Raw genomic sequence first — 27,883 nt, forward strand, 5'->3', positions numbered from 1 at the left:
GGTAAATCTGAAAAATACTGAATTTTTCCTTTGTCTGCGCTGTAGGCGTCGCTTTATTCTTCCAATTCTTAGGCAAGCTGTGCACTTCCCTGATGATACTACAAATGATTTCTGTGCACTGATGAGAAGGAAACTCGTACCTTGCTTAAGATGTACAAGACTCCTTCAAATAAAAATTCAGAAGTTGATCGACTTTTGATGAAAAACTTTTTCAGGATTCAATCTAGGGATTGCTGTACTTTACTAATAAGAGCTATTATCGATCATTATACGTATATTACTCACTGGGGTTATTGCTTCATTGAAGGGACGTCCATTATTTTTTCGTATTATTTTTCTGGCGTACCACATCTTAGTCTTGCTATAATTTTCGCGAAGTAGCAACGCAAGACAGATAATCGATAATGGAAAGTAAGTCGAGAGTTGAATTTCCTAGAATTAAATTATTTGCATGTTCCCCTTTTTGATTAATTCTCAGTTCATTGTGAGTGTTGTTCACGAAACTATTTTCTTTCATGGTTCATCATTTAGTTTTGACTTATCAAACAGTTGTTATATATTGTAGGTTGCTTAGAATAAAAACAAAACAAAAATGACTAGTTGACATTAAGCAACAACAAACATTTTTGTGCACTGACATGAGGAAGATATTTAACCAAAACTAACAGAATCGAGATATATCAATGTTTCTATACCATTTCAAACCAGAATATATCGCCTTCCAAGTGTTGTTCTCTCTATAGCTATTTATACGTTTTAGCACGGAAGAGCTTCAAGAAAAGAAATAAGAAATTTTCATGTTCTGAATTCTGCCCTCAAAGCACTTCGCTATATAGTCCTCCAATCGTTGTTTTCGGCTTATTTCTCCAGCTAGGAAGTTTGCTTGCTTGTTTGATGCACTATACTGTTTGGTACAAAAAGCAAAATATAAATAAATAAATACATAAATAAATAAGCAAGTAATAAAAGTAATAATCCCAGACACATTCAAATTGAAAAACGACGATTTGACGTAGCCAACAGATCGTGTAACTTTCAGCGCAATAATTCTGACTAGACTCAATGTGAGATCAATTAAAATTTTGCACAGTTTAAAGAGGGAAGCTGATTGACTCTTCCCTGCGACATATAATTTATTGCCATTCATGTTTCTTATTGCGCATCGAGAGCCTTTGATCATTCCAGAAACCTATCGGATGCGGTGCAGACAATAAATGAATACTGAAATAACATCAACCAGGTATATCAATCCCCTACAAAATAAACACCGAGATATATGTGATAACTTTGGATATCGAATGAGATTTGACCGCACAGTGGTGACGTGACATATTCAAAAAAAGGTTTAGGGTATTTTTATGCAAATGGCGCGACATCTCACTGCCAATGTCAACAGTCTTGAAGATACACAAACAAGCATATCTTCCTCCTGGGAGTTGGTACTGATGACACATTTGAAGCTGATGACAGACTGGGTATTAGCGATCACACCTCTTCATGCTCAGTGACAAGAGTTAGGACCATGAGAGGGACAAATGTTCAATGAGACCATGTACCTGAGAAGTCTAAGGTCAAGAGACTGACTACCTTCCTCCCCCTTCACCTAAAGATGGCTATAGGTTTGATTTGATTTATATAGTTTTTTGGCATTATGCCAAGCACTGGGGCAACTAAGGCCATTCAACGCTGAAACGGAAATTGACAGTAAAAGGTTTGAAAGGTGTTACAGGGCGAAAACCTCGCAGTTGCACTATGAAACAATTGTTAGGAGAGGGTGGACAGTAAGATGGAAGAAAGAGAATATGAACAAAGGTACAGTAAAAGGAATGAAAGTAGATGCAGCTAGGGGCCGAAGAGACGCTGCAAAGAACCTTAAGTAATGCCTACATTGTTCCGAATGAGGTGCACTGACGGCACTAACCCCCTACGAGGGATGGCTATAGGGAGATTGATGGGCATCAGGTTTAGCAGCTGGATGAACCTGACTGGCACTGCATCGCTCGCACTGGATGAGTTGACACTGGTGTTTGTTTCTGGGTAGGGGCCTGTTCGAGAGTCGTGACTACATTTACGCTGGTCTAGGTTTGAGGGGCTTTGTAACACAGGAAACTCTGCTGCTGCCGTCATAATTCTGGCATCCGATCTCTTGGGTAGCAAGATGGTGACGAAGGGGATTCACTTCTGCAATCAAGAGCAGATGCTCAGTTCCTGACCTCAGGATTCCTTGCATCCTTGAGTCCCAGTCCGTGACAATTTCTAGTGTGAATTCATTAGAAGCAACAACACTTTTCTACAGGGTGATCGAAAAGTCCCTACGTTTTATGATACGACTCTTGAGTGGCGGCATAACCCTTAATTTAGATCTGTTTTATTATTTCGTCGTTTGATCCTTATTAAAAAATATCATACATATTAATAAATTACATTTTATTTTATTTCAAATTTTAAATAAGGGTTATGCTGCCACTCAAGAGTCGTATCATAAAACATTAGGTGCACACTGACTTTTTGATCACCCTGTATATGAGCCGAAGCTCTTGCTGCACTTCGAGGGACGAGGAAAATCTTGATTATAGTCATTCTAGGTTTTCCTCATTACCACTCGAATGTTGTGGAAGGCATCTTGAAGTACTTTCCAACTTTTGGCATAAGAATCATAACCCTCTGTTCTGTGGTGACAGTGAGATGACATATTTACTGTTTGTATATATCATCAGCGTTTCACAATTAGAACAAGACTACGAAAGAAAATATATACAAAAAAAAATCCATAGGTGAGTAATATATAATTATGGCTACTGGTACAAAATCACAGAAAGCCAAATTGCGACTTTTCAAATATGTCTTATCTCGTTACCGTCATTTACAAAAATGGTGTCTAAAACCGTTGTTTGTGGGTAATGCGGTAGGAGTTTCGTCCCTCTAATTATCAATCAAATACAATAACCCTTCTAATTTTATGGTTGAGCATGATTGGAATTTTGGAAGTAAAGTTGAAATGCATGTGAAGGATAAGAATATGATGGAAGGATTGGAATCTGAGCTATCAGAGTTCAGAGTTAGATGCTTGAATTTTTACATCGAACTAGCAGGACAAATTTGTAAAAGACTTTCCGGCATGAATGAGATACTGCCTTTGCTAAATGCGCGTGATCCAGTGGTAGCAAGAGAAGTCTCTGTCAAAAGTGTAATTCCTCTCCTCACTAAATTTCCCCAGCTGGTAGACGAGGCTTATTATGATCAGTATAATGATGAGAGGAGACAATTAACATTTCAAGGGGAAATTAAGTCAATCAAATGATCCTACTAAATTTTGTTGCTCTGTCAGGAAAAGGAAATGCACCGATGGGACACAAATATTCCCTAAAATTTCTCGGTTTATGCTAGATTTAATGGTGCTCCCACACTCTTCTGCTGCTGTGGAAAGAATATTCTCACAGGTGAAATTAGTAAAAACTGATGTGCGGAACAGATTGAATACGGAATCAGTAAATGGCATTTTGTTGACTAAAGGGAATGGAGGAGATAACGATTGCTATGAATAGGAGCCAAGTGAATCAATGATTCTATCAGCTCAATCCCTGCATAAGGTAGATGAATAATGGCTATCCAGCAGCAGCTTGTGTATTACATAATGAACATAAGGTGATAATTAGATATAAAATTAATATTTCGTTGAATTTAATATAAATTGATGATCATATGTTTAATCATGCCAGGTTGCCATAATGCAAGGTTGCCAAGTTAATGCCTCTATTTCCAACTATATAAATTCTATAAATGCTATATTATATCAGGCAACCTGTAGTTCATAATAACATACTAAACCCATACTTTATAGTTCATAATAACATACTAGAATTATAGACAAATGTTTTTATATTCTTAACAAAATAGACATGTCACTGTGTGGTTCGTTGCCAGACGAACGATCAAAGCTGCGTTGATGTAAGTATGTATTTATTATTTTAGTTATGCAAATTTATCTTATGTTTGTGCAGGATGATGTGATACTTATTTTGATACTTTTCTGAAAAAGTGATGATACATTCTTAAGTTTTTTGAAAAATTCACGATACTTTTGATAATTTATCACGAGCAACACTGTATGCTTACCGTCAGACATATCACCAAGTAGGGTTTCTTTTGACTTAGGACAGTGGGTGACAAAACCATCCGCTTTAAGCAAATGAGGAACTATTGAATTACATTAAAAAGGGCATATTCGAGATAAACCCACAATTATGTTGCTCACTTTACCAGAAATGATTTCTTTCGTAGTCAAATCATATTAGTTTTAAGTTGAACCCATGAACTCTGAAAGCTAAACATTCAAATATATATATATATATATATATATATATATATATATATATAATATATATATATATATGATATATATTATATATATATATAATATAATTATATTAATATATATGTAATATATATAATTTAATTTCAATTAAATGTTCTTTCCTTTTGACCAACCACCCGCAACATGCGACTCCTCTTCTGTGAGGTTCTATTATAGCAATTATGAAACATGACATTGCTTTTTTATATTCTCTTAAAACAAAGAAATTTCATGATGACCTCCACAAACCTGCAATTACTGAAACGTGTAAATGACAGGACGCTTCGAATAGTTTTAGGACCAAATATTTTGATTACGGACTGTACTGAGAGCCAAAGTACGCTTCAGTCATGACAAGTCTGTGGGGGTATTCATGAAATCCCTTTGTGTTAAGAGAATATAAAAAAAGCAATGTCATGTTTTATCATTCGGATTTTGTGTGGGTAGTTAGTGAAAAGGAAACACCAGTAATTGTAAATGAATTGTCGTGGAACGCTGAAAAATACAGGAGGATTTTCTTTGGCTGTTTTAGGTCGTTTTATTCTTGCAATTCTTAGTTAAGTTGTGCACTTCCCAGAAGATACTATGAATGATTTCTATGCACTGAACAGAACAAAACTCTTATCTTGAGCAGACATACCGAGTCACGGTTAGGTTGTACAAGACTCCCTCAAATAAAAATCCGGACGTTGCTTGGTTTTTTATGAAAAACTATTTCAGGATTTAATCTAGGGATTGTTGTAATACCGATAAAAGTTACTATCGCTTCCTTATACGATGTGCATTCTTGATCCATATTGTGTTTCTTGCATACAACATCCTAGTCTTACTATAATTCTCGTGAATCAAGAACTTCAAGGAAACGATTCTCAATGGAAGGTAAGTGTAGGAATTTCTTTGCATTAAATTATTTACATTGTCCCTTTTTTAATCAGTAATTCTAAGTTCATTGCAAAATACTGTCCGTGGAGAAATTTTCTTTCAACGTTCATTTCATAAAAAAAAAAAAAAAATAAACGTAAAAACGACTAGTTGAAATTTAAGCAGCAACAAACATTTTTGTGCACTGATAAGAGGAACGTATTTAACCAAAATAATAATAATCGAGACATATCAATATTCCTCTTCCATCAACAACTTGGATATACTGCCTTTCAAACGTTATTCTCGTTTCTATTTATACGGTTTTGCACAGTAACGTTTAAGGCAAAGACACGAAATTTTCATGTCTCTTATGCCTGCAAAGCACTTCGCTATATATTCCTTTGCTCGTTATTTGTAGGCTCCCTCTCCAGCTGGGAAGCTTGTTTGTTTGTTGTACTTCACTCTTGTAGGCTTAAAAAGAAAAATAATACAAGGCAGAAACGATCTTCCAAACAACACGACGTCTTAGAGCAAATAGCAGGATGACTTGAGGAACTACACGCCCTCGTCACCTACAAACTACTGAAGGACTAGCTGAAATCATTGTTCAGCATGCCATCCGCCCAGAGAACCAGGAAATTCTTCAACCACAGCAGGGTACCCATAGAAGACAAGTGACCGTCGCACTTCTATGGGCAGCTATGGCGGCTCATCATGCTTCTACCACAGGCAGCCAACCTGAGTCATCCTTGGGCATTGTGAAGGAGGTACCCCTTACAAACTACCCCACCAAACAGTAAAAGCCATGACCAAAGCCTCCACATGACCACAGAAGAATTCCTGAATCTGGTCGATGAAGTGCACATGGGCCCACAAAACACCGAATACCACACAGCCAACAGCACCACCACCACCACGTCCTACCCAGCAGACAACTGACATGAAATCCAAAAGTGATCCAGAGGGAACAGCTACCCACATTTACAAAAGAAACTTCCCCAAGCAAGTTATCAAGGGGGCGACCAAACAGAAAAAGACGAACCTACTGAGGGCATATGGTTTTTTCCAAGGGAAATTCAGAAATAAAGGCCTGAACGTGTGACAAACACTGCCTGTTTTCAACGTCAGCGGCAAGCAGAGTGGTTGCCTCATAAGAGAAGCCATGCCTGCTCACTGCTGTGGTTCTTCCATGTATGAATGAAGGGGTCCCACATGCTTCTTTATAATAAATGAGAGGCCCAACATGGAGTCCCTCGTGGACACCAGAGCATGCAGATCATTCATACCAGCCAGTCCAAATGAACGGTTCAACTCCGCTCCCCACCAATCTATATGTATTCACCGGTAGTGGAGCAGCACTCACAATGTACGAAAGGCTGGAGATGAAATTATCTTTCAACAAGAAAGACTACATTTGGACTTTTCATTATGGCAGACATGACGATATAATTGTTGGAGGCGGATTTTTTAGCAGCACACAACCTACTAGTTGACGTAGCAGCAAAACAGCTAATTCTGAGAACAATGCTGTCATCATCTCCTCAACAAACAAACAGATGTAGCGCCACAACACAATCAACGAGGCAACAAAAACAGCAGATATGCCCAATCACACCAGCTGCCCCACCATCAGAAATGCTTGCCTATGCCAAGCAAGTGTTCAAAGAAATGGAAGAAGCAGGATAATGCCAAAACACCTGCAGCACATGGGCATCACTAATTCACATGGTACCAAAGTCTGATAGAACATGGAGCCTATACAGAGACTACCAACGGCGAAACATCAAAACAAAACCAGACAGATACCCACCACCAAATATTGCAGACATAACCAACTAAATGAACGGAGCAAAGATCTTCACATAAATAGACCTGGTGAATGAACACTTCCAAGTCCCAGAGCAAAGAAAGCTATCGAGAAGAGCGTGATCATCACCCCCTTCGGCACTTATACATTCAACTACAGCTGCTTCAGCGTCCATCATTCAGGGGCAACATTCCAAAGGCATTGATTGTTGCTTGAAAGTACAGTATGTCCACTGACAAATCTCATAGTTGAACTACTCGTTTTCCTAGTTTTATGCATTTTGGGTGCCGTTTAGTGAATTTTAACTGTCACAATGTTTTGTTTGTCCTTGGGAAACCCTCTTACTAACAAACTGCCCTCGTCAAGTTCCAGTGAAGAATGAAACAGTCAGGCTTTATCAACTTTGTTGTTTCTCTTTAGACTTTCCTTCATGTGGAATCGTGGTACATAGTTACTTCTTCGTAGCCATGAAGACTGAAGTTTATTATTACTAACTGACCAACCCGGCACTGCCTGTGAAAACTCTGAAGGACTTAGAAAAATTTTCCTACACCTCGTTGTGCTGACTGTCCCTTTTATCCATGAATTACTGTTCTGACTGTCCTCTTTATCCAACTACTGCTATACTGACTGTCCCATTTATCCACAAATTACTGCAGTAACTGCACCTTTTATCCAGAAATTGCTGTAGTAATTGTCCTTTTATCCAAATATTACTGTGTTGACTATCCCATCTATCCAGAGATTACTGTGGTAACTATCCCATTTATCAAGGTATTACTGCTGTGACTGTACCTTGTATCCAGGTATTACTGTTCTGCCTGCTCAATTTATTCAGGCATTACTGTGCTGACTGTTCCTTTTATCTACATATTACCCTTTTAACGTGGTATTACTGCTGTGCTGACTATCCCATTTATCCAAGAATTACTGTGTTGGCTACCTTTTGTCCAGGTATTACTCTGTTGGCTGTCCCTCTTATTCAGGTGTTACTGTAATGACTGTCCCTTTTAGCCAGGTATTACTGTGAGCCTCTTTTATCCAGGTATTACTGTAGTGGCTGTCCCATTTATCCAGGTATGTCTAGAAACTTAGAATCTGGTGATTATCCTCGTCTTTGGAAAGATATCCAGTCTTTAAACCCCCAAACTAAAAAGCTATCGCAGAGAGTAGGGAAAGCAGTCGGAGACGAAGCTATTGCAAGTATGTGGGGCGATCACTTCAACAATATCCTGAATTGCATAAATGATCAAGATTCCCGAAGGGATGTAGATAACCTCCTTACTGACAATATTCAATTTCATTTTGCAGACCGTATTACGCCAGGTAACATCAGCGATGCCTTAAACAGCCTACCTAATAATAAATCGCCCGGCTGTGATGGTCTTCCTGCAGAGGCCTTCAAACTCTGCCATCCGATAATTTACATTATTCTAGCTGCCCTATTCAATGCGTGCATAATTCACCGGTTTCTTCCAGACTCCCTACTCTTAGTTCACAAGATACCATTAATCAAAAACAAGCTAAAGGATGCAGCTGACCCTGGCAACTACCGACCGATTGCAATCACAACAATCGCATCGAAGATACTTGAGTCTGTTCTTCTAGTGAGACTTCTCCCCTCTCTACACACCACTGACAACCAGTTCGGGTTTAAAGCAAACCACTCAACCGACACCTGCATCTACATACTGAAAGAATTGCTGAACTACTACCTATCATCAGCCTCTCCTGTTTTCCTTTGTTTTGTTGATGTGAGAAAAGCATTTGACAGAGTAAACTACCTGAAGCTCTTCCTGAAGCTGCGTAAAAGGGGCACACCCCTGTATCTAATTGGCATTTTACATTGCTGGTTCTCCACACAGCAATTCTGTGTCAAAAGGGGTAACGTATTATCTTACTCCTTCGGCTCTCTAAACGGGCTTCGGCAAGGGGGCATTCTCTCTCCATACCTGTTTAATATGTACACAGATGCCTTGAATGTCAAACTGAACTCGCTCCCAATCGGATGCACCGTCAATGAAACAACTATAAACAACCTCTGTTACGCCGACTGATTTCCCCATCAGTGCAAGGTCTCCAACGACTCATCGACACTTGCCGCCAATATGCAGAGGAATTTGATATAATCTACAACGAAACCAACGACGACCTAAAAGATACGGCAGACATTGAACAGAGGCGTCGTAAACTATGTGCAGCTGGCGACGTGATTGCAAGGAGGTTTGCCTTCTGTCACCGAGACGTGAAACTGCTGCTATTCCGCTCCTACTGCTACAGTATCTATGGGTGTTCCCTCTGGACGAACTATTCCCGAGAGACCATGAGACGCATCACTGTTGTGCACAATGACATTCTGAGACGCCTCACAAACACTCCCCGCTACCACTCTGCCACACAGATGTTCATTGAAAACCAACTGGACAATTTAAAAATCATTGTTAGGCGAACAATGTCCAGTCTGGTAACCCGAGTGAGAAACAGCAGCAACTCGCTCATACAAAGCATCCTAAGGAGTGAAGCAAGAAGAAAATCTAAATTGTGGGAAAGATGGGAAAATGAGGCCTTTGTCCCCTAAAGGACTTAATCTCTGTATTGGCAAGATGTCATCTGCAGTTTTTGTCATTATTACATTTGTTGCCGATATTTTAATTTTTCATTATTACTGTGATTACTATCAAGTTAAAGTTTTATTTACATTTAATTTATGTATTAAGCCCTCTAAGGACCTGACTACTGTAACACCTAGTCTCTAGTTGAAATTTAAGTTATATAATATGTGCACTAACTGTTATTACTCTCAATGCATATCTTTTTTTTCTCACCAATATTATTACTGTTATTACCAGTACGATGATTACTAGCTTTTATGCTACCTCAGCTATTTTGTGGATGAGTGCCGATTATTCATTTTCTATTTCTATTTTATCATGTTTCATGTATCTAGATTGTGTATGTTACTGTCTGTATTTTGTATATTCAATGTATATGGCCCCGAGCTGAAATAAAGCATATTATTATTATTATTTTATTATTATTTATTATTATTATTATTATTATTAGTACTGTTGTACTGTCCCTTATATCCAGGTGGTATTACTGTGCTGTCCCACTGAAGCCAAACACACCCTCCCATACCTAAACATACACTCCTACTAACTTAAACACACTCCTCCACTAAACCTAAATACAACCTTGATACAGAATTACTAATCACAGTAAAGAGAAGCATTTATCAATAATATATTTATGTGGTATCGAGCACATGAAATGAAGTATGATAAACCCAAAAACTTTATTTATATTAGTCACTAAGTCTACAGGGAGCACCAGCCCTGTTTCAGGGAAAGAGAAGGGGGTGGGGGGAAGGGAAGGAGATAAGGGTTTGAAACCTTCCCTATTATCTAAGTTGGGTCAAATGATGGCCACGTGCCAAATTTTGTCTAGATGGGTCAAGCGGCTCGGATTTCCATAGCACACAAAGTTACAAACAGAAACATACAAACATCCACTTTTATATACCATAACATGTCGCCGAGAATTCTGACTTGCCTCGATTCGTATCGTCATAAGAGACCCACTGTCTTCGACAAAGAGAAATGGCGAGGCTTCAGTTCAAGTAGGAAACTGCAAAACATAGTCTTCTCTTCCTCGTTTTTTATGACCATAATAATAACGACAAATAAATAAGTCGCTTTGCTGATATGGAAAATGAAATTATAGCAACAACCACATCGACAGTGTGCTGAAGAGAATGCCGAAACTTTCGTTGAATCAGAAAAGGAGCATGGGGAATTTCTACGAAGTTATACCGTTAGAGTGACAACATATTACATATGTTGCCTCCGAGAAGCAATATCTGGTCATAATCATTTGCTAAATAAAAAAAATACCAACGCCTAATACGAGATTTTCATTGGAGTTTTTAAGGAAGTGACGAAACATGTCTTCAGACTGGGATTCAAACTCAAGAACTCCACCAGGAAACCTGACACTATGCAAGTCTGTATAAAGTTTTATAAATTAAAAGAAAATTTTGTTCTTGCGAAAATGGATCAAAGACGTTAATTTTAGCTCGTGGTAATGGCTATGGTTTATACCTCTGCTGTGTCGACTTTTATTACTTTCCAGGACTTTTAAACGAGGCCATTGCGCCAATTAAGATCGACCCAGATATTAATGTCAATTAAGCTGACAGAGAAAGTATAATACTATCCATGGATAAGACCGATTCAGGATATCATTAATAGGATCAATGGTCAGAGGCTCTTACCATGCCCTACCTGTATGGTAGGGTAAAAATCCAAAGATGGAAAACCCCTTCGTCCTGCTTAGGTGCTGTTGGGAACCGTTTCGCATAAATCATCAAAATTTTTAGTATATTCTCTTCAGCTACTTGTGGGATCTAATTCCAAATCTCACGCTGAAATTCACTACACTTTTTCGTAACGTCCAGTCAGATGATTTAGTGGTTCGCTTTGACTCGAGAAGCTAGTTTACTTGTGTACCTATAAAAGATATTGAAGCTGTTTACGAGGTCACTTCACAAAATTTGCTTCAACTTCTAACTCCTGTTGTTATTGCAGATTTAGTAAGTTTGCACACTGCTGACACGCATTTAACTTTTAAGGGAACATTTTTTGGGCTATTCTTTATCCTCCGTATGACCTAATTAATGTATACATAGACTCTTTTGAAGTGGGCATCTTCTCAGACATTGATTTTTGGGTAAGATGTGTGGACGATAATTTTAGTCTTAAAACAGGAGCAAAATATAGATTCAAAGTTCACTAGTCTTTAAAGGGTAAGTTCTGTCCATAAATTTTATGTGCATAACTCGAATCAGTCCAGAACAAAGACCTACGATGTCGGTTATTACAATAATTTCAAGGCAAATGAAATTTACCTGTTTTGATCTAGCTAAGAAAATATCTTATGGAATGAGAGTTACAACTAAGATTAGTTACAACTATACATCAGCGCGTCTTTCCATTCATGACATGGTTTTTCCACTTGAACTTTTAAGCTGTTTCTTTTTCCGTCCCTTTCACTGTTGGCTGTTCACTCATTCACAATATAGTCCACAGTACGACGAATGAAAAAAAGAATCGCATAAAGTGTTTCAGGGAATCAAAAGAAGAGATTAGTGGGGTACACTTAGATACAACCTCCTACGAGGAGAAAAAAAATTACCAAAAGCAGTAATTTCCTTCCACAACTTTTGTGAAAGTTACAACGAACTATTTTGAATTTCCATGAGTCAATTATAACACTGCAAAAGGTTACCTTGCGAGTGAGAGGCATTACGAGTGTCACTAGATGTAAACTGACATTCAAATAAGTTATACAAACTGCCACAGTCAGTAAAAAAATTCCTTAACAGAGAGAGGTAATGCGATAAACCAAGGACTGAAATTGGAAGATGGAATCGTTTTCCTTTCAATTGCTTACCTTAAAAAAACAAGGGTAAACAAAAACTAGTAACGTTGGGCAGATGGAGAGACTGCAAAGGCTATACGAATTGAATTCACCGACTGGTAAAGGTGGTCAACTTATTATTTTGCCCTTAGGGACTAAGGAAGGAGTCGTCCCAAGTACAGGTACTAACAAGCGTAAAACTATGGTCATTAGAATCACCAAATGATCCAAGCTGTATCTGAGGAATGGTTTCAAACGAAGGCCGGGTCTTCTATAGTTATAGACAATGCTCGTTATCATTGGTTGGGGTTGATAAGCCACCGACAGTGGTACAAAGTTAGATATAATGAGCTAGCGGGTGGGGACGATCACAGTCCAAAGTCATCAAAATCGTATCAGGCTGATGTGAGGGAAGTAAAACAATCAGTGGCTAATCGTAATGATTCGAAAACAGCTGACTTGAAACACCTTGAATTCTGTGGCTCCTGAACACTGGGTAAATGATGTTCTTAAATAAAATGTTTATTTTGTAACCGACGTCAGCCCACCATCACACGAAGCTGAATATTGTATTTAATATGAACCTTTATTATTATCATTATTATTGGAGAAACAAATCCACATTTATGTAAATGTATATATATTTAAATTTAAAACTTTAAGGATAGCTTTCGGAAATCTGTTCGGTTCCCCTCATCAATCTCAAGGGGAACCGAACAGATTCCCGAAAGCTATCCTTAAAGTTTTAAATTTAAATATATGTACATTTACATAACTGTGGATTTGTTTCTCCATTTGAAGACTCGTGCTACTGTGAGGATTGTTTAATCATTATTATTATTATTTTTTTTTTTTTTTTTTTTTTTGCTCTATCACAGTCCTCCAATTCGACTGGGTGGTATTTATAGTGTGGGGTTTCGGGTTGCATCCTGCCTCCTTAGGAGTCCATCACTTTTCTTACTATGTGTGCCGTTTCTAGGATCACACTCTTCTGCATGAGTCCTGGAGCTACTTCAGCCTCTAGTTTTTCTAGATTCCTTTTCAGGGATCTTGGGATCGTGCCTAGTGCTCCTATGATTATGGGTACGATTACCACTGGCATATCCATATCCTTCTTATTTCTATTTTCAGATCTTGATACTTATTTCCATTTTTTTTTCCCTCTCTTTCTCTTCAACTCTGGTGTCCCATGGTATTGCGACATCAATGAGTGATAGTTTCTTCTTGACTTTGTCAATCAACGTCACGTCGGGTCTGTTTGCACGTATCACCCTATCCGTTCTGATACCATAGTCCCAGAGGATCTTTGCCTGATCGTTTTCTATCACTCCTTCAGGTTGGTGCTCGCACCACTTATTACTGCAAGGTAGCTGATGTTTCTTGCACAGGCTCCAGTGGAGGGCTTTTGCCACTGAATCATGCCTCTTTTTGTACTGGTTCTGTGCAAGTTCCGGGCATTCACTTGCTATGTGGTTTATGGTTTCATTTTTCGTATTGCACTTCCTACATATGGGAGAGATGTTATTTCCGTCTATCGTACTTTGAACATATCTGGTTCTTAGGGCCTGATCTTGTGCCGCTGTTATCATTCCTTCAGTTTCCTTCTTTAGCTCTCCCCTCTGTAGCCATTGCCAATTGTCATCGCTTATTATTATTATTATTATTATTATTATTATTATTATTATTTTATTATTATTATTATTATTATTATTATTTATTATTATTATTATTATCATATTATTTCATTTAACATTGTGTGAAACAGGTTTGGGAATCTTAGGAAATATGAATAAAATTTAAGTAAAAAATATCAGTTCTGTTCATTATTCATTTGCTTCCATCATACTTTTAAGCATCTGATTTCAAATTACTCTAGCTGCAAATTGTATCAACAAATAATATTGTTGTCCAGGCATATTTCCATTTAAAACATAAGAAGACTACGAAGATCAGTAAACTATATAACAAATTATGATATAAAACACATTACATCGAGAAATGAATTTATAGTCACCAGAAATAAATTCCTCTGATTCCACGCTGACTGACAGAACGAAGAATCGAACTTCGGACTACCGAATCGGTAGGCGAGCACGAAGCCCACTCATCCAACGAGGAACAAGGAAACAACAGTATCTAGCATTCGAGAAACGGAATATTATAGCCCCAAGTCCCCGTTCAACAGTTTGCCGATGGGGCTCTGAATTATTAATGACTTTGTCACGTTTCGTTTACTCGGCGAGTAAGCCTAGTACAAACTACTTTGTTGCTGTTGTGGAGGCAGGAAGGCCTACAAATGTGTGGAAAAGGTGTTTAGAGTTGAGTTAAAGATACAGGAATTCTAGGACAGGTTATTTATGACTTATTTATTAGATGAAAAATGTAAAAAATAAATAATGTGCATGCAAAACAGTACAAAAAAATTATTTCTAATAAAGTATAGCATATTTATTTTAATTTTCGTCGGTAAAACAACGCTTTATTTGACCGTGGATTCTAGCACGCGCCCTGAGTAAGCTGGAGATCGGATCACGCCTTGTTTCATCACCCATCTCAACATTGCCTTAGCTCTGATTGTTGAAACTGTCTCGATAGTTATTGGTTAGTGTCTGGTGGTCGATAAGGGTCATTTAAATTCCACTGAAGGAATAATCATTGATCATAAAGCTCACATGATCAACCGAAGTAAAAGGCCTGAATGAAAAAATGCATGGAATGGTCTTATTTCGTCAATCCAAATATTCCATCATTTCTTGCAACTGAAGGAAGTGCGCGCTTTCAAGAAAAATAGATAGTAATGCAACCATAAGAAATATTCTACACAAGCTTTGATTAAATATACACTACATACATAGTGTATATATATGCATACATACATATGTATATTTATGTATGTACACATGTATATTTATGCATGTACACATGTACCTCATAATGCCCTGAACATTTTTTATATTTCACAAATACTAAGCTACATGTTTCTCTTGATTTGCAATTTCACACCTCAGGACTGATCTACACCCAAGGGGAAATATTGGCGATAAGTGCTTCGTCACCATCGTCCTTTCATATATATATATATATATATATATATATATATATATATATATATATATATATATGTGTGTGTGTGTGTATATGCTTCTGTTTGAGTTTGTATACGTGTTTTCGTGCATAAATGTAACCGTGCATGTATACTGCAAGATCACATAAATGGGATGGTTGATGCTGATTCATTATATTTTTTCGACTCATATTAAATGGTATTACTCAACGTGAAATGAAAGATTGAAGGGCAATTCTTTTCAGAATGATATAATCCCAATATACTATACGAGAAGTTATGAAAGGCCTAGGCATCAGGAAACAGTAAATGAAACACGGTAACATGAGAGAAACGGGAAACTGTAAATGAAACATTGTAATATGAAAGATAGGCCTAGAATGAAACACCGTAACAAGTACGAAAAAAAGGCCTAGCATAACAGTAAATGAAACGCCGTAATATGAAAGATAGGCCAAGCATAAAGAAACTGTAAATGAAAGACCGTAATATGAAAGATAAGCGTAACGTCAGGGAACTGTAAATGATGCACCGTAGTATGAAACTGGCTTCGAGATCTCGTTTGTTCTCGGAACGAAATTCATACAGAATTCTTGCCCAGTAAAAATCTCAGCTGGAAACTACTGTCTCCTGAGATACCGACATGACGTTGATTGAGAATTTGCAAAGTTTTTATTTGCTTTCAGTAAAAGACGATTTTTTGTCAAAATAGTCCTACAGCAACGAAATGACATGAAAATCCGCCCAGTCACCCATCAGAATTTTTTCTTTTATTGATCATGCAACACGTGCTATTTTATATCTCAAGGTTTCAAAACGGTAGAGTGAATGATTTTAAGCCTACCGTTAATTTTCCAAATTTCCAGTAATCTGTGGTTGTTAATATTGTTATTTTTATTATCATTATTGTATATTATTGGTAGTAGTGTTTCCTGAGAGGTGACGGAGCGATTATAACAGAATCTTTAAGAGAAAAGCCATAATGATCGTGAATAAGCTGTAACAGTTCACATTTTTCTTAATGAATAAAAAAGAAAAAAGAAAAAGTTAACAACTGGTAACTGGGACTTAAGTGTGAACGCATTTGAATAGCGAATAGGTGGATATGAAAGCGTAAACCAAGATATATAATATCTATGTCAGTCCCCCGGTAAATGATATGATGATAATAGGGGACAAACAACTCATGTATTTCGGTCTTCCTTTGCAAGTACCGGTGCCAGATTAAGACCTTTCGGACCTTTTGGCTGAGGATACAGAGGGGCCCTGTCTGGGGAACGAAGCAAGCCAAATCGAATAGGCCGAGGTTATTTCCAGGGCGCCCTGTACCGAATATGAGAAACCCGAATTGCGTTCATCCTACAAATGCTTCTTGTGTTCAGGGTGCCATGTACTGATGAAGGTAAATGAACTTGCGTCCAGGGTGCCCTTGCTTCACACACTGGAAGCTTTTTTTTAATTTTATGGCCACAGGGCGCCCTGGAAATAATCACTTTGAATCGGGTTGGGTTTTTGAAATATGCGCAATTCGAAGAGCATTTTGAAACTATTTGCAAACCAATACATGGACAATTTTCATAAATTTGACCTCTAGTTCCTCGCGTACCATTCTTTTCATAGTTATAGTTTTTAATATTATGGCTGGTTCGATTGCACGCCCCTTACCCACCCTAAAGATTTGGGGGTCCATGGTCTTAGCCTATGTCGGCCTATTGGGTAATACGTCACTGTCCTTTGCGGTCATTTAACGAGTTTCCTCTCAAACGTATTAATGTTGTTTAAAAGATATCGCTTATTTCACAACAAAGATGAATATAAGGAAACACACTAGCTATAATGAAAAAAAACAAAACTGAAAGACTCACGTCTCAAACGGTTGAAAGTTAGGCCTAGTACTCAAAAAGACTAATAGCTTAAGTCTCATGGTGGTTGGTAATGATGTGGGTATTTGGCTCTCAAAATTTAATGCATGGAATCGTCTAAACTGCAATGTCTCGAAAGATCCATTAGCCAGAAATACTTAGTCAAACTAATCATTAAATTACTCACTGAAACGGCACTGTAGTAGGGGAACACGGCCTTTTCAACCGATTGCGTTTTAGGTAGATCTATGGTGCAGTTTGAAATTCCACACTGAAAGAAATACTAATTTTCGATAAAAACCACGGACTTTTTTGGCCTTAAGCCTTCGCCAACGACTTCCTAACCTTGCAGTAGCGCGGCGTATACTGAAACACCTGCGCAAGTGTTTCACAATGAGCGCATGCGCACACGTTACTCATTGCGATGCGGTTGGGTTACGGTAACTAGACTTAAACTAGTATATAAAGCGAGGCTTCGGCACTATTTTTCAAGCCACTGGTAGGAACACATCCTTTTGAGCAAAAGCTTTCTTGCTGATTACACTTCTGTGACTCCATTTGCAGGGAACCATGAAGACAATCTTGTCTCTCCTTTTCATCGGTTGCATTGCCTTTGCAGCAAACAACTCTGCCGTAAGTTTTCTTCTCCACTACGCAATGGAACACTAACTTTTTTACCCCAGCCCATATATTCCACACACAAAACTATAGTGCCACCCAATTCTCACGTCTATTTCTTTTAACAAACGTAGACTGTATGTAGTGCAATAAATACCACCATTGTTCCACAATCAAGAAAATATATTAATGCAGGTCTATATTTCCGTCACAGGAAATAAAGAAAACCAAAGCGAAGTCATATGGGACTTTAAAAAAAAAACAATATTCCTAGGCTTATTATATATCAACTCTTGATTTATTCCCCTCCAGGCAAACTGTATCAATAAATTTCAGGTCGTAAGAGGGAGCTCATCAAATATTTCACTGAAGGTCAATGCTGGGTCAATTCTCCATTTTTATTTAGACCTCAGAAAAGTTATACAGAATACAATTTAACTGCTTTGTCAGCTTCATTTTGGGCCTTTAAACGTATCTTGATATTAACAAATATCTTCTTAACTCTCTTACGACGTCTGTATGGTCTTGCTTGTTTCCAACTTCATTGGAATGTTGTCAAGGGATCCTCACTTCACGATTTTTTCTGCTGCACGAAGACCAGAGACGTTACTGTCAGTCAGATGTGATTTATAAATTATATTCTTCATCACCTTTAGTACTTGATTTCAGTAGTAACCTTCAATAAGGAAGCCACTCAGATCTGTTGCTCACATTCAGCAGAACCTTGTTTTTCCAAGTATTCCCAGTCACAATACCTGTCTGGTATTCCTTTACCTGTTAGAAATAAGTGCCAGCAATAGCCTATGGCCCTAAAGATACGAGATGTGCTACCACCGCTTTTAACATGTTTTGATAACAATTATTCCAGGTATGAATACTTTGTAATTCCAGTAATTTTTCTAAAGCACAATTACTATAGTTTAATGCGAAACGTAGCCATTCTTATCGACAATCAAATTTTTAATTCAATTGTTCTTCATTTTACAGCAAAGTGAAGATGGAATAAACACCGCAGGTGAGTGCAAGCGCTTCTTCTTTGAGGATTTTCTTAGTTTGCTTCACAGCATATTTTAGGACAGATATTATTCTCACCTCCAACATACTTTGTACTATCTTGAAGGAACTCCGTCTGAGGTAACGTCTGTGCCAGACTAAATAGTTCATGAGTATTTTTCAGTTGCAATTCCCATTATTCGAAACAACAGAATTTCAGAAAGTTTAGATTTACTGTCCTGTACATTTGAGATAATATTTAGACCAGCTTTTCCGTTGCACATCCGTTTCAGAGTTTTATCTTGCGCTGTAGGTCAGTGAAACCTGGAATTGCAAAGGAAAATAAAGCGTTATCAATTTCGGTACAATAATTATAAGAAGAACGAGAGGAAAATGAACAATGTCTTATGCACTCACAACAGATCAGAGGAACTCTCAAGTTTAAAAGAAGTGGTTGTATCACTATTATTGAGATTGCCATGCTCGCAAGTTTATATATTTAAGATGCAACGGATTCTTTTGATATGAATATTGAATTATATTTGATTTTCCATACATATATCCGATTTAAACATACGGAAGTAAAAACGTGTGGGTGTATTTCTGGAGTCGTGTTTGTATAGAGAGAAGTGTCTAGGACTGATTTTCAAACCCTCACCCCAAACAGCTAGCTGCAAGCCCAGAAAAGAATGCGCTGATTACAAAGGCTTCTGCGTCCGAGACTCTGATCCAACAGCATGCTCCAAAGGACTCCTCTTCCCCTCGCTGTGCACCAGCGACCACTGCGCTTGCTGCATAGGAGGTAAGAATGACTGCTGTTGTCTCGTGTAGAATTTCGGATAGGAAATGCAAACCCTATTTTCGACAGTCAACTGCTTTCTAATGTTGGTGAAAATTCCATCACGACTGAAAGGGATTAACACTCCCGATTCAGATAAGTATCTATATTATAAGAATATGTATAACTTCCTTTTCCTCAGAAAGCATCCAAGGCACTGTATCCGTCAACCAGAATAAGTGGTTTAACATACTTATTTTTAATTCTTTAAAACTGGAGATAAATACCTTTCCTTGTTTGATAAGATTAACCATTTACATATGATTTTAAAATCATTAACCTTGCAGAATACCATGATGCATACTGTAATTTCAATCAAGGGTGTGGAGGAAGAAGCAGATGCAGGTCTGTGTTCCTCTGATCTCGTTCGTGATCTAGAGTTCATAGAAAGACAAGGTTTTGTAACTTCTCAAGGTAAACTGCAACAACTAAACATGACACTGTCTCCTAACCGAAGGGAAACTTCGTCTTCTTTTAACTGCCTTTTTCCAAATTATTCGCTGACATTAATTTCAAGTATTGGGGGAAAATATGGAGACTTCGAAAAGTAAACGAATTTTAAAAAGCTATCTTTATTATTTACTGGCTTATGCGAAGTTTCACAGGCCATAAAATCCCTTATGGCTTATGTACTTATTCATCTTGATCACTTATCAGGTGACAAGTGCTGCATATAAAATACGTAAGGTGGTAATGAACCACACCACCAGTGATTACAGATGTGTTCGTGCTCTGTCTGTCTACCCATCTAGCTGGCTATCTGTCTCGTACTACACGCCTAAAATTTCTTATCTTTTCCCATTTCCTCAGACAGCTGTTCCAATGCTACTTGTCCCGCCAATTCGACTTGTGTCAATACTCTCCGAGGTTACGAGTGCACCTGCGCGGAGGGATACAAAAAAGTGAATGGTACTTGTGAAGGTAAGAACTACAGCCTCATTTCTCACTTCTCGATTGTAGTACAACATATTTTCTGTTATTCTGAGATTCTTTTACTCAAGTGAGGTCTCCTGAGAATTAACTACGTTACTCTTCCAACTAGGCAGTGGTCAATATCATAGGAGAACGATTAGTAGTACAGTTCTATGCAAGTTTTCAGTTTGTTTACATGGGTTTTCCTTTAGTACTGATATGATCAGGGTGTGCGTACGCATCACTTTGCATTCCCATGGGGGTTTCTGGTGCCTCATTTCAATTTGTGGCCGCGTTGCGTTCTCCTGGTTGTCAGCATTGATGACCATAGCCATTTTGAAGCGAGATTCCAAAACAAATCAACCTGAAGTGCCTCCACTGAAAAAAGGACATCATCGCTACATTCATCATTTAACTGCAGGCAATTTCCCTTGCGTCACCTGCTTTAAATGCCTGCATTACCAGTGTACTGTAGTACTACTTGTGTTTACAATTTCACTCGAACCTTTTACAGCTCTTCCTTCAGAAACAAAGACGACTTTCCTTCTACTACTTCCCTTCAAAATTAGGATTGAGACAAATTCTCAGCGACTGATGTCGACTGTCTTTGACGTGATCAAAATACCTGAGCTAACCTGCATCCCATAATAGCTCCTGGGGTCTGAACTGTCCCTTCTACTCTGTAACAAATCCCTTCTTCCGTCTTTCTATCTCGACCGGTTGCGTTTACTCTTAAATATCTCCCCTGAAGAACCGCGTTCACCCCATCAACATCCATGACATTGTAGTATAATGCTCCATAGCATAAGGTTCTACTTGTCTTCAAAGGCTACTCTTACTGAAAGACATTTTCAGTTTTCTCCCGCAAAAAGAACACGCAGACTCTTCACCAACTGACATCGTCTCCGCAGCAATATTAAGTCTGCCTCACTTCATCCACGTTATCTTTTACCTGGAAAACCAGCACCGACGGTGCCGGTCCTCTCTTGACTTTTCTAATCAGTCTATCAATATTATTAGTGAACTTAAAGAAATGTTATATGTTTGTCTTAAGCCACCTTTGCACTAAATCACATACTTTCAAGTTCACACTCTCTTCATTTTCATCGTGAAAACTACCATTTCTACCCAACAATCACATTATTGTCCTACATATCCTCAGCGGCTCCTTGCTCTAGCTCCACCTGTTCTATCATGAGCTCTGTGGGGGCTTGTCTGTCTACTGAGTATATACAAATATTTCGTGTACCTTTTTCATAAAACTCACAAAACTTCACAAAACTCCAGGGTATTTTTTAATTGTATTTTGATTTCCAGATATAGACGAGTGTTCGCAGCCGTCTGCTTGTCTTCCCGGTCAAAGATGCACAAACACTCCAGGGTCTTTTGAGTGCAGCTGTAGAAGTGGCGAGCAAGCGATATGCATCAGTAAGTAATTGCTCCTTTGAGATCAGTTCTGTCGAGTGAAGGAGCTTTTTTTCTTGTTCATATGCAGCAAAAACTAGATAGAGTAAGTTTATGTATAATGACAGTTGGCATCTCAAATGTTGTTTAACGGAAACTGAATATCTGCAACCAATGTAGATATGAATGCGTTGGGAAAGGGTGATATTTTGCATGCACCTTCCACAATTGCGTTCAATATTTGTGTGCAGCTTTGCTTGCATAAACAGAAAAGATGCAATTAGGATCTTACTGTCGATGACTGTATGCATGATGTGTTTATTTTGTAGACTTTTGGTCAGCTTTCCTTCAAGATTCATTAAAAAAAATTATAAAAAGACGATTTCAAGTTTCAGTAAATTATGGAAAAGATTTTTTCATTTTGGGTTTAGATCTTGACCTCCTACAGTTCACCGCAGTCGAGGGAGTACTAGGTGCAAGATCGCTAACTTTTGCTATTCATATGCCATTCGCTTTTCCTTAAGGACAAGAATAACTTTGATGTTCATCGACTTTGCAGAAAGATGTCCTCTCTACACCAGTTATTATCCTGCATATGGTTGCGTTACGAAGATTTACGGACCAATGACCCAAGAAGATGCTAGAATGAGATGCGCTTTTGAATACGGAAGTTTGTTGGAAATCAATAATACTGCAATGCTGAATGACACGAAACTTTTTGGAAACTTACCACGTACGTAACATTCAAGTCTGTTTTATTTTTCACTCTTGTGACGAGACTTACTGCATGGCTATATGTATATATATATATATATATATATATATATATATATATATATATATATGTGTGTGGTGTGTGTGTGTGTGTGTGTGTGTGTGTGTGTGTGTATTTATGTATATATATACATGTATGTATATATATATATATATATACTAATATATATTAAGATATATATATAATTATTATATAGGTATATATTATATATATATAGATATAATATATACATATATATATATATATAGATATAGAGAGAGAGAGAGAGAGAGAGAGAGAGAGAGAGAGAGACATCCGAATTTCTTAATTTCTTCATTTGGATGTAAGCTTAGTACTGGCAGGCGTTACCAAAGTGGGAAATTATCATTATCAACGAGTTAATAATGTGGACTGAAAAGTGTCCCTGTTGCTGAAACGGTAAACCTCTGTAGTTAGGTCCTGTGATCTTAGAGTTCATCTACAACGAGACTGAGACTAGTGCATAACATGGCCATCGGCGTCCATGAAGAGTTCTGATATTCTGCAGATATTTCCTGTCCCGATCATATCTTTTGTAGGCCATCAAGATTGTCACCCTGCAGGAACCGTTCCGCTGTAGCTTTGTGCATATCAAAGCCTCACAACATGAGGAGATAAAAAAAAAACTGCATGCAAATCATCGAAGCTATAGTGTAGTCGTGAAAATTGTTCGTGAACTCTTTCGTACAGCTGGCACATCCGGCTTTCGATATTTAATATATCATGGACAAAAATGAGTGATATTCAAAGCACCCTGCCCCCAAAAGTAAATAACAAAAAATCCTGCATTTCCGTATCTCTAGAATTAGTCTTCTGCTGCAGTGCATGAGCTAAGCCTGAATCCATTTCACCCTCAAATTCCTTTCTTTGATCCTTTTAGTTTACTAGACATATTTCAAATGTGAGAAACGTTGTTAAAAGAAGATGCAAATACGGATGTAATTTAGAAATTTTTGATTCAATACAAAGCCAGGGGACTGAACATTTTACCAAGAATATTAAGTTCTCCTAAGACCGTTGTTGTTCTTCGTTTGGCAAATTTAAGACCACATACTATGCTTGCTACAGAATATATTGAACAAGAATGGATTGATAAGTCACCAGTAATTCGTCATTAAAATATTTCATTTCCAGTGAAAGCGTGGGTAGAGGTAACTCTACCTGAATGGAATTCATCGGCCTGTTCGTCGTCACCTGCCATTTCTACGTCAACATCTGGACCTACTTCCTACACACTTTCGGGCACCGACTGTATGACGAGACTGAGTACAGCCTTCTGCTCTGTAATACCCAATTGGCTTTGAAGGATCATATTATAAATATGAATCAAACCTACTGCTGAGTAGGCTATTAAAGTTTGATTGCATTGCTTTAGAGTTTTAATTTCCCCATTTTAAAGATATGAATATCTTCATTTTTTCTCTTGGGTTTACGTCACACGTGTTTTTCAAAATACCATAAACTTTATATATATATATATATATATATTAATATATATATATATATATATATATATATATATATATAGAGAGAGAGAGAGAGAGAGAGAGAGCGAGAGAGAGAGAGAGAATGAGAGGAGAGAGAGGAGAGACCTTACCGGTGCGTACTATCCCGAGGCAGACATATGTGAATTCGAGACGGGTGGAAGGAGGTTCTGGGTAAATGAGGGGTTAGTTGCCCTCTGATGTGTGGTGGTTTAACGATATGAAATTAATTAGGTCTTCACCTCCACCAACTAATGAGAACTGCCATCAGGATGGATAAAGACGTGAGAATGGTTTCTTACATGTCTGTACTGTAATGGCCTGCAAGGGGATCACAAAGAATACACATACAATGTAATAAGCAAGAAAGAAACCTTATTCTGCGCAAAACACTTGACAAAGTTAAATTAGGTGAGAGCGTCGTCTGTCATGTTCGCTTTTGCTCATCAGCGTAGTACTGCGCATGCACCAGATATGCTTCATTTGTTTACAATCTCTCCTATATAGATAGTTTTGGCCCAAAAATTTAGAGTAGAAATTGCAAATCCAGTACTACTTCATATAAACCACATATAAAACCCGATGGGAGAACTTGTGAATAGTCGCCGTTAACAAAGCCGGTTTACATATGGAAAATTTGTGCATGTCTTTGCATAAAATGTTGCAAAATATTTTGTTTAGACAGGAAAATGATGAATCATGAATGCACTTAACCCATATGGGAACCGACAGGGTAGCCCAGTCAAGCATTCAAAACGAATAGTGTCGTTATTTTAGTTTTCCCAGTGGTGCTACAAGAAGACGTTATTTCTAACGGTTTTTTTAAATACTTTTTTTTTTTTTTTTTTTTTTTACTTTTAGCAATTTATTTACAACCTCACAACGTTTGTTGGCCGCAGACTTCGCATATCAGTCTACTATTTCATTGAAATGATAAACATAATGAGTGGCTATGGTTTCTCCGACGCTTGCTAACGTGTTTGCTGATGTCAGACCCTTGACCTCAGTATCCATCGTGGTTGGTTATGGAGGTCACCGTCAGACCATTGATCTACTTATCCATTGGGGGTTAAAGATGTCAGACAATCGGTGACGCTTGCCGTGTAGGCTAGACGTCATTTTCCGCCTTCATAGAGTCCGTAAAATTCATACACATCATAACAATCGCTTTTAGGCTGCGAAACGTCCTTTTTCCCTACGATAGGAATTTTTAAGATATTAAATTAAAAATAATAATGATAATTCGTATTATTTATAAAAATAATTTTCAGGCTGAAACGTCCTGAGCTTTTGAAGCTAAGCAATCAGCTGAGGACGTATCTCTCCCTGAAACTTGTTTATTCTGAACTATTTCATACAAAATTTGCACTTCGCTCCAGGGATGTTAAGAAAATACTGAATAATCTTGATAGCTGGGGTGATGATCCTGATGGTTTCTTCCCTTTGTTTATTTTTTAAAAGGCTCTTGGTGTGTTGTCTCCCAAGATTACTAGATTTTTATGTTGACGTAGTATCGTTGTGGATTATCGTAAGCTTAGTAATACAGTGCCTGTTCCAGAGTAGCATATCTGCTGACTGCAGTGACTATAGGCCGATCTCTATTCTCCTGTGCTCTTTAAATTGCCGAAAAAACTTATTTTTAAGCCCCAATATAAGTATGTGGAATTGTTACCTGCTAGTCATGATGCATGCAGGAAGCAGATGGGCACCTATATACCTGCAATGCTCTTTTACACTTGACATGCCATTTGCAAGAGAACCTTGATAAGGGTTTTGAGTGCAGAGTAATTCATATAGATTATAGTGCTGTTTTCGATTTAGTAGATTACAAGACATTATATATATATATATATATATATATATATATATGTGTGTGTGTGTGTGTGTGTGTGTGTGTGTGTATGTGTGTGCGTCTGTGATATGTCTGTATAATAAGTTATGCATAGCCATTAAAATTCCACATTAAATACTGTGTTTTACTGAGACGTGCACAACTAAATCATGAGTGTTTCGACTGGTATGTTTATACTGAAGTATTATTATTCTATCAGTATTACGTATTTAATATATTTAAAAGTGCAAGTTGAAATTGCTTGTAAACGTTGCTTTTGGTTCCATGGGAAACCCCTGGTATATGACAAATTGTATTGGTCATTGAGATATCCGAAATCCCGAAATTAGTCAAGACTTAATTATGAGTTAATTTTTTTGTTCAAATACTGTTATTGATTTTTGTATATAAATAATACTGAGGCATTAATACCGTGTGCCGAGGCAGAATAATTATATTGCAATACACCCCCTGAACACCTGAATAAGCCCTGGTCACTTACCAGCCCGAACCATCATTTATTAAAAATTTACCAAATCTTTGGTTAAAATAAACGCTCAGTGTTGCCAATCTCCTGGCAAACACCCTCGTTACCTAGTTACCAGCCCACCGCTGGTAGCCCTGCCTCACGGGCCGGTCACACCTGCCCTCTCATGTCAATCACTTATCGTTCGCGGTGGAGTACAGATGTATCCACAGCGAACTCCTTTTTGGTCTTGCCCGGCCTTCATTTGCACCTTTGATTTGATTGATTTTGGTGACGAATTATGCATCCCTTTGGATTACGGTTGGATTACTCTTAATACCTTGTCATCAGACATTGATTCTGCAAAGGAAGAAACAACACAAGCTACGACAACGACTACTGCATTCTCGGCCACGACATCACAGAAAACGACAAGCGGAAGTTCAACAACGTATCGTCTTTGCCAACAATGCAAGAAAAGGATGAGTACCCTATGACACGATAGTCATTCCTTATGCGTAAATTGTAGGCCTGTTCAATATAATGTAAAGACCAGATGTTTGGAATGTCAGGAGTGGTCTTTGGACCAGATGTTAGGGTATCTCAAACATAGGAAAGGTCTCGTATTAAGAAGTGTAGGCAGGAAGAGACTAACGTAGATCAAGATAAAGACTTAGAGACAGTGCTCTTTAAGAGACTTGAGAGTAGGCTGACATCGAGTATGACATCTCTGTTACCGATTTCATGTCAAGATTAAGTGAGGATAGATCGAGCAATAGGGATACTGAAATTACTAATCGTTCTTTTCCAGCTCCCCTGCCTGTTCCAGAACCAGCCCTAACCGGTGCTGGGGGTTATGGGGATCCGCAAGCCCACAGGGCAGGATCCGCCGTCCCCCCTGGCGCGGAGCAGGCAGTGTTGGCAGCAGATTCCCCTTCCCTCGATGTGGAAGTTCTCAGGATGATAAAAACTTAGGTCAGATATAGACGAGTAGGGATAATAGGCTACATAGTGTTTTAGTTTAGGAAGAGAAGTGCAGGCTTCTTGGGCGGGTCGTTTTCTATTAAAAGTAGTAGTTTTATAGAGGCACAGTGTCCTTAGAGCATCTTTAGGCTTTTTCCTGCTTCGAGTTCCTTGCATCAGAAGCTTTTAGGCCATGGTTGGTCTTTCAGATA

At 38.1% G+C, this 27,883-nt stretch overlaps 1 protein-coding gene and 1 long non-coding RNA gene across 2 annotated transcripts in view; one reads left to right on the forward strand and one right to left on the reverse strand.

Annotated features, from left to right (window-relative positions):
* Window positions 1-17,739, reverse strand: part of LOC135198994 (uncharacterized) — a 50,094-nt gene extending 32,355 nt beyond the window's left edge. The window contains exon 1 of the long non-coding RNA XR_010310900.1: window positions 17,557-17,739. This is a non-coding gene — a long non-coding RNA (uncharacterized LOC135198994). The remainder of the gene's footprint in view (window positions 1-17,556) is intronic.
* A 105-nt stretch (window positions 17,740-17,844) lies between these two features.
* Window positions 17,845-24,297, forward strand: LOC135198976 (adhesion G protein-coupled receptor E2-like). Its single transcript, XM_064226897.1, has 7 exons — window positions 17,845-18,002; window positions 18,975-19,002; window positions 19,648-19,782; window positions 20,629-20,739; window positions 22,048-22,158; window positions 22,694-22,867; window positions 24,062-24,297. The coding sequence occupies exons 1-7, from the start codon at window positions 17,940-17,942 to the stop codon at window positions 24,229-24,231; spliced, it is 792 nt and encodes a 263-aa protein (XP_064082967.1). The 5' UTR covers window positions 17,845-17,939; the 3' UTR covers window positions 24,232-24,297.
* Window positions 24,298-27,883: the final 3,586 nt, after the last annotated feature.

This window comes from Macrobrachium nipponense, chromosome 23 (genome assembly GCF_015104395.2).
Source record: "Macrobrachium nipponense isolate FS-2020 chromosome 23, ASM1510439v2, whole genome shotgun sequence".
Lineage (NCBI taxonomy): Eukaryota > Metazoa > Arthropoda > Malacostraca > Decapoda > Palaemonidae > Macrobrachium > Macrobrachium nipponense.

Bases quoted from the DNA above. Each gene is read 5' to 3' on its own strand.
- LOC135198976 (XM_064226897.1), top strand. From the start codon at position 17,940: ATGAAGACAATCTTGTCTCTCCTTTTCATCGGTTGCATTGCCTTTGCA. The intron at 19,003-19,647 runs GTGAGTGCAAGC...CACCCCAAACAG, and splicing joins AGATGGAATAAACACCGCAG to CTAGCTGCAAGCCCAGAAAA. The intron at 20,740-22,047 runs GTAAGAACTACA...TTTGATTTCCAG, and splicing joins AGTGAATGGTACTTGTGAAG to ATATAGACGAGTGTTCGCAG.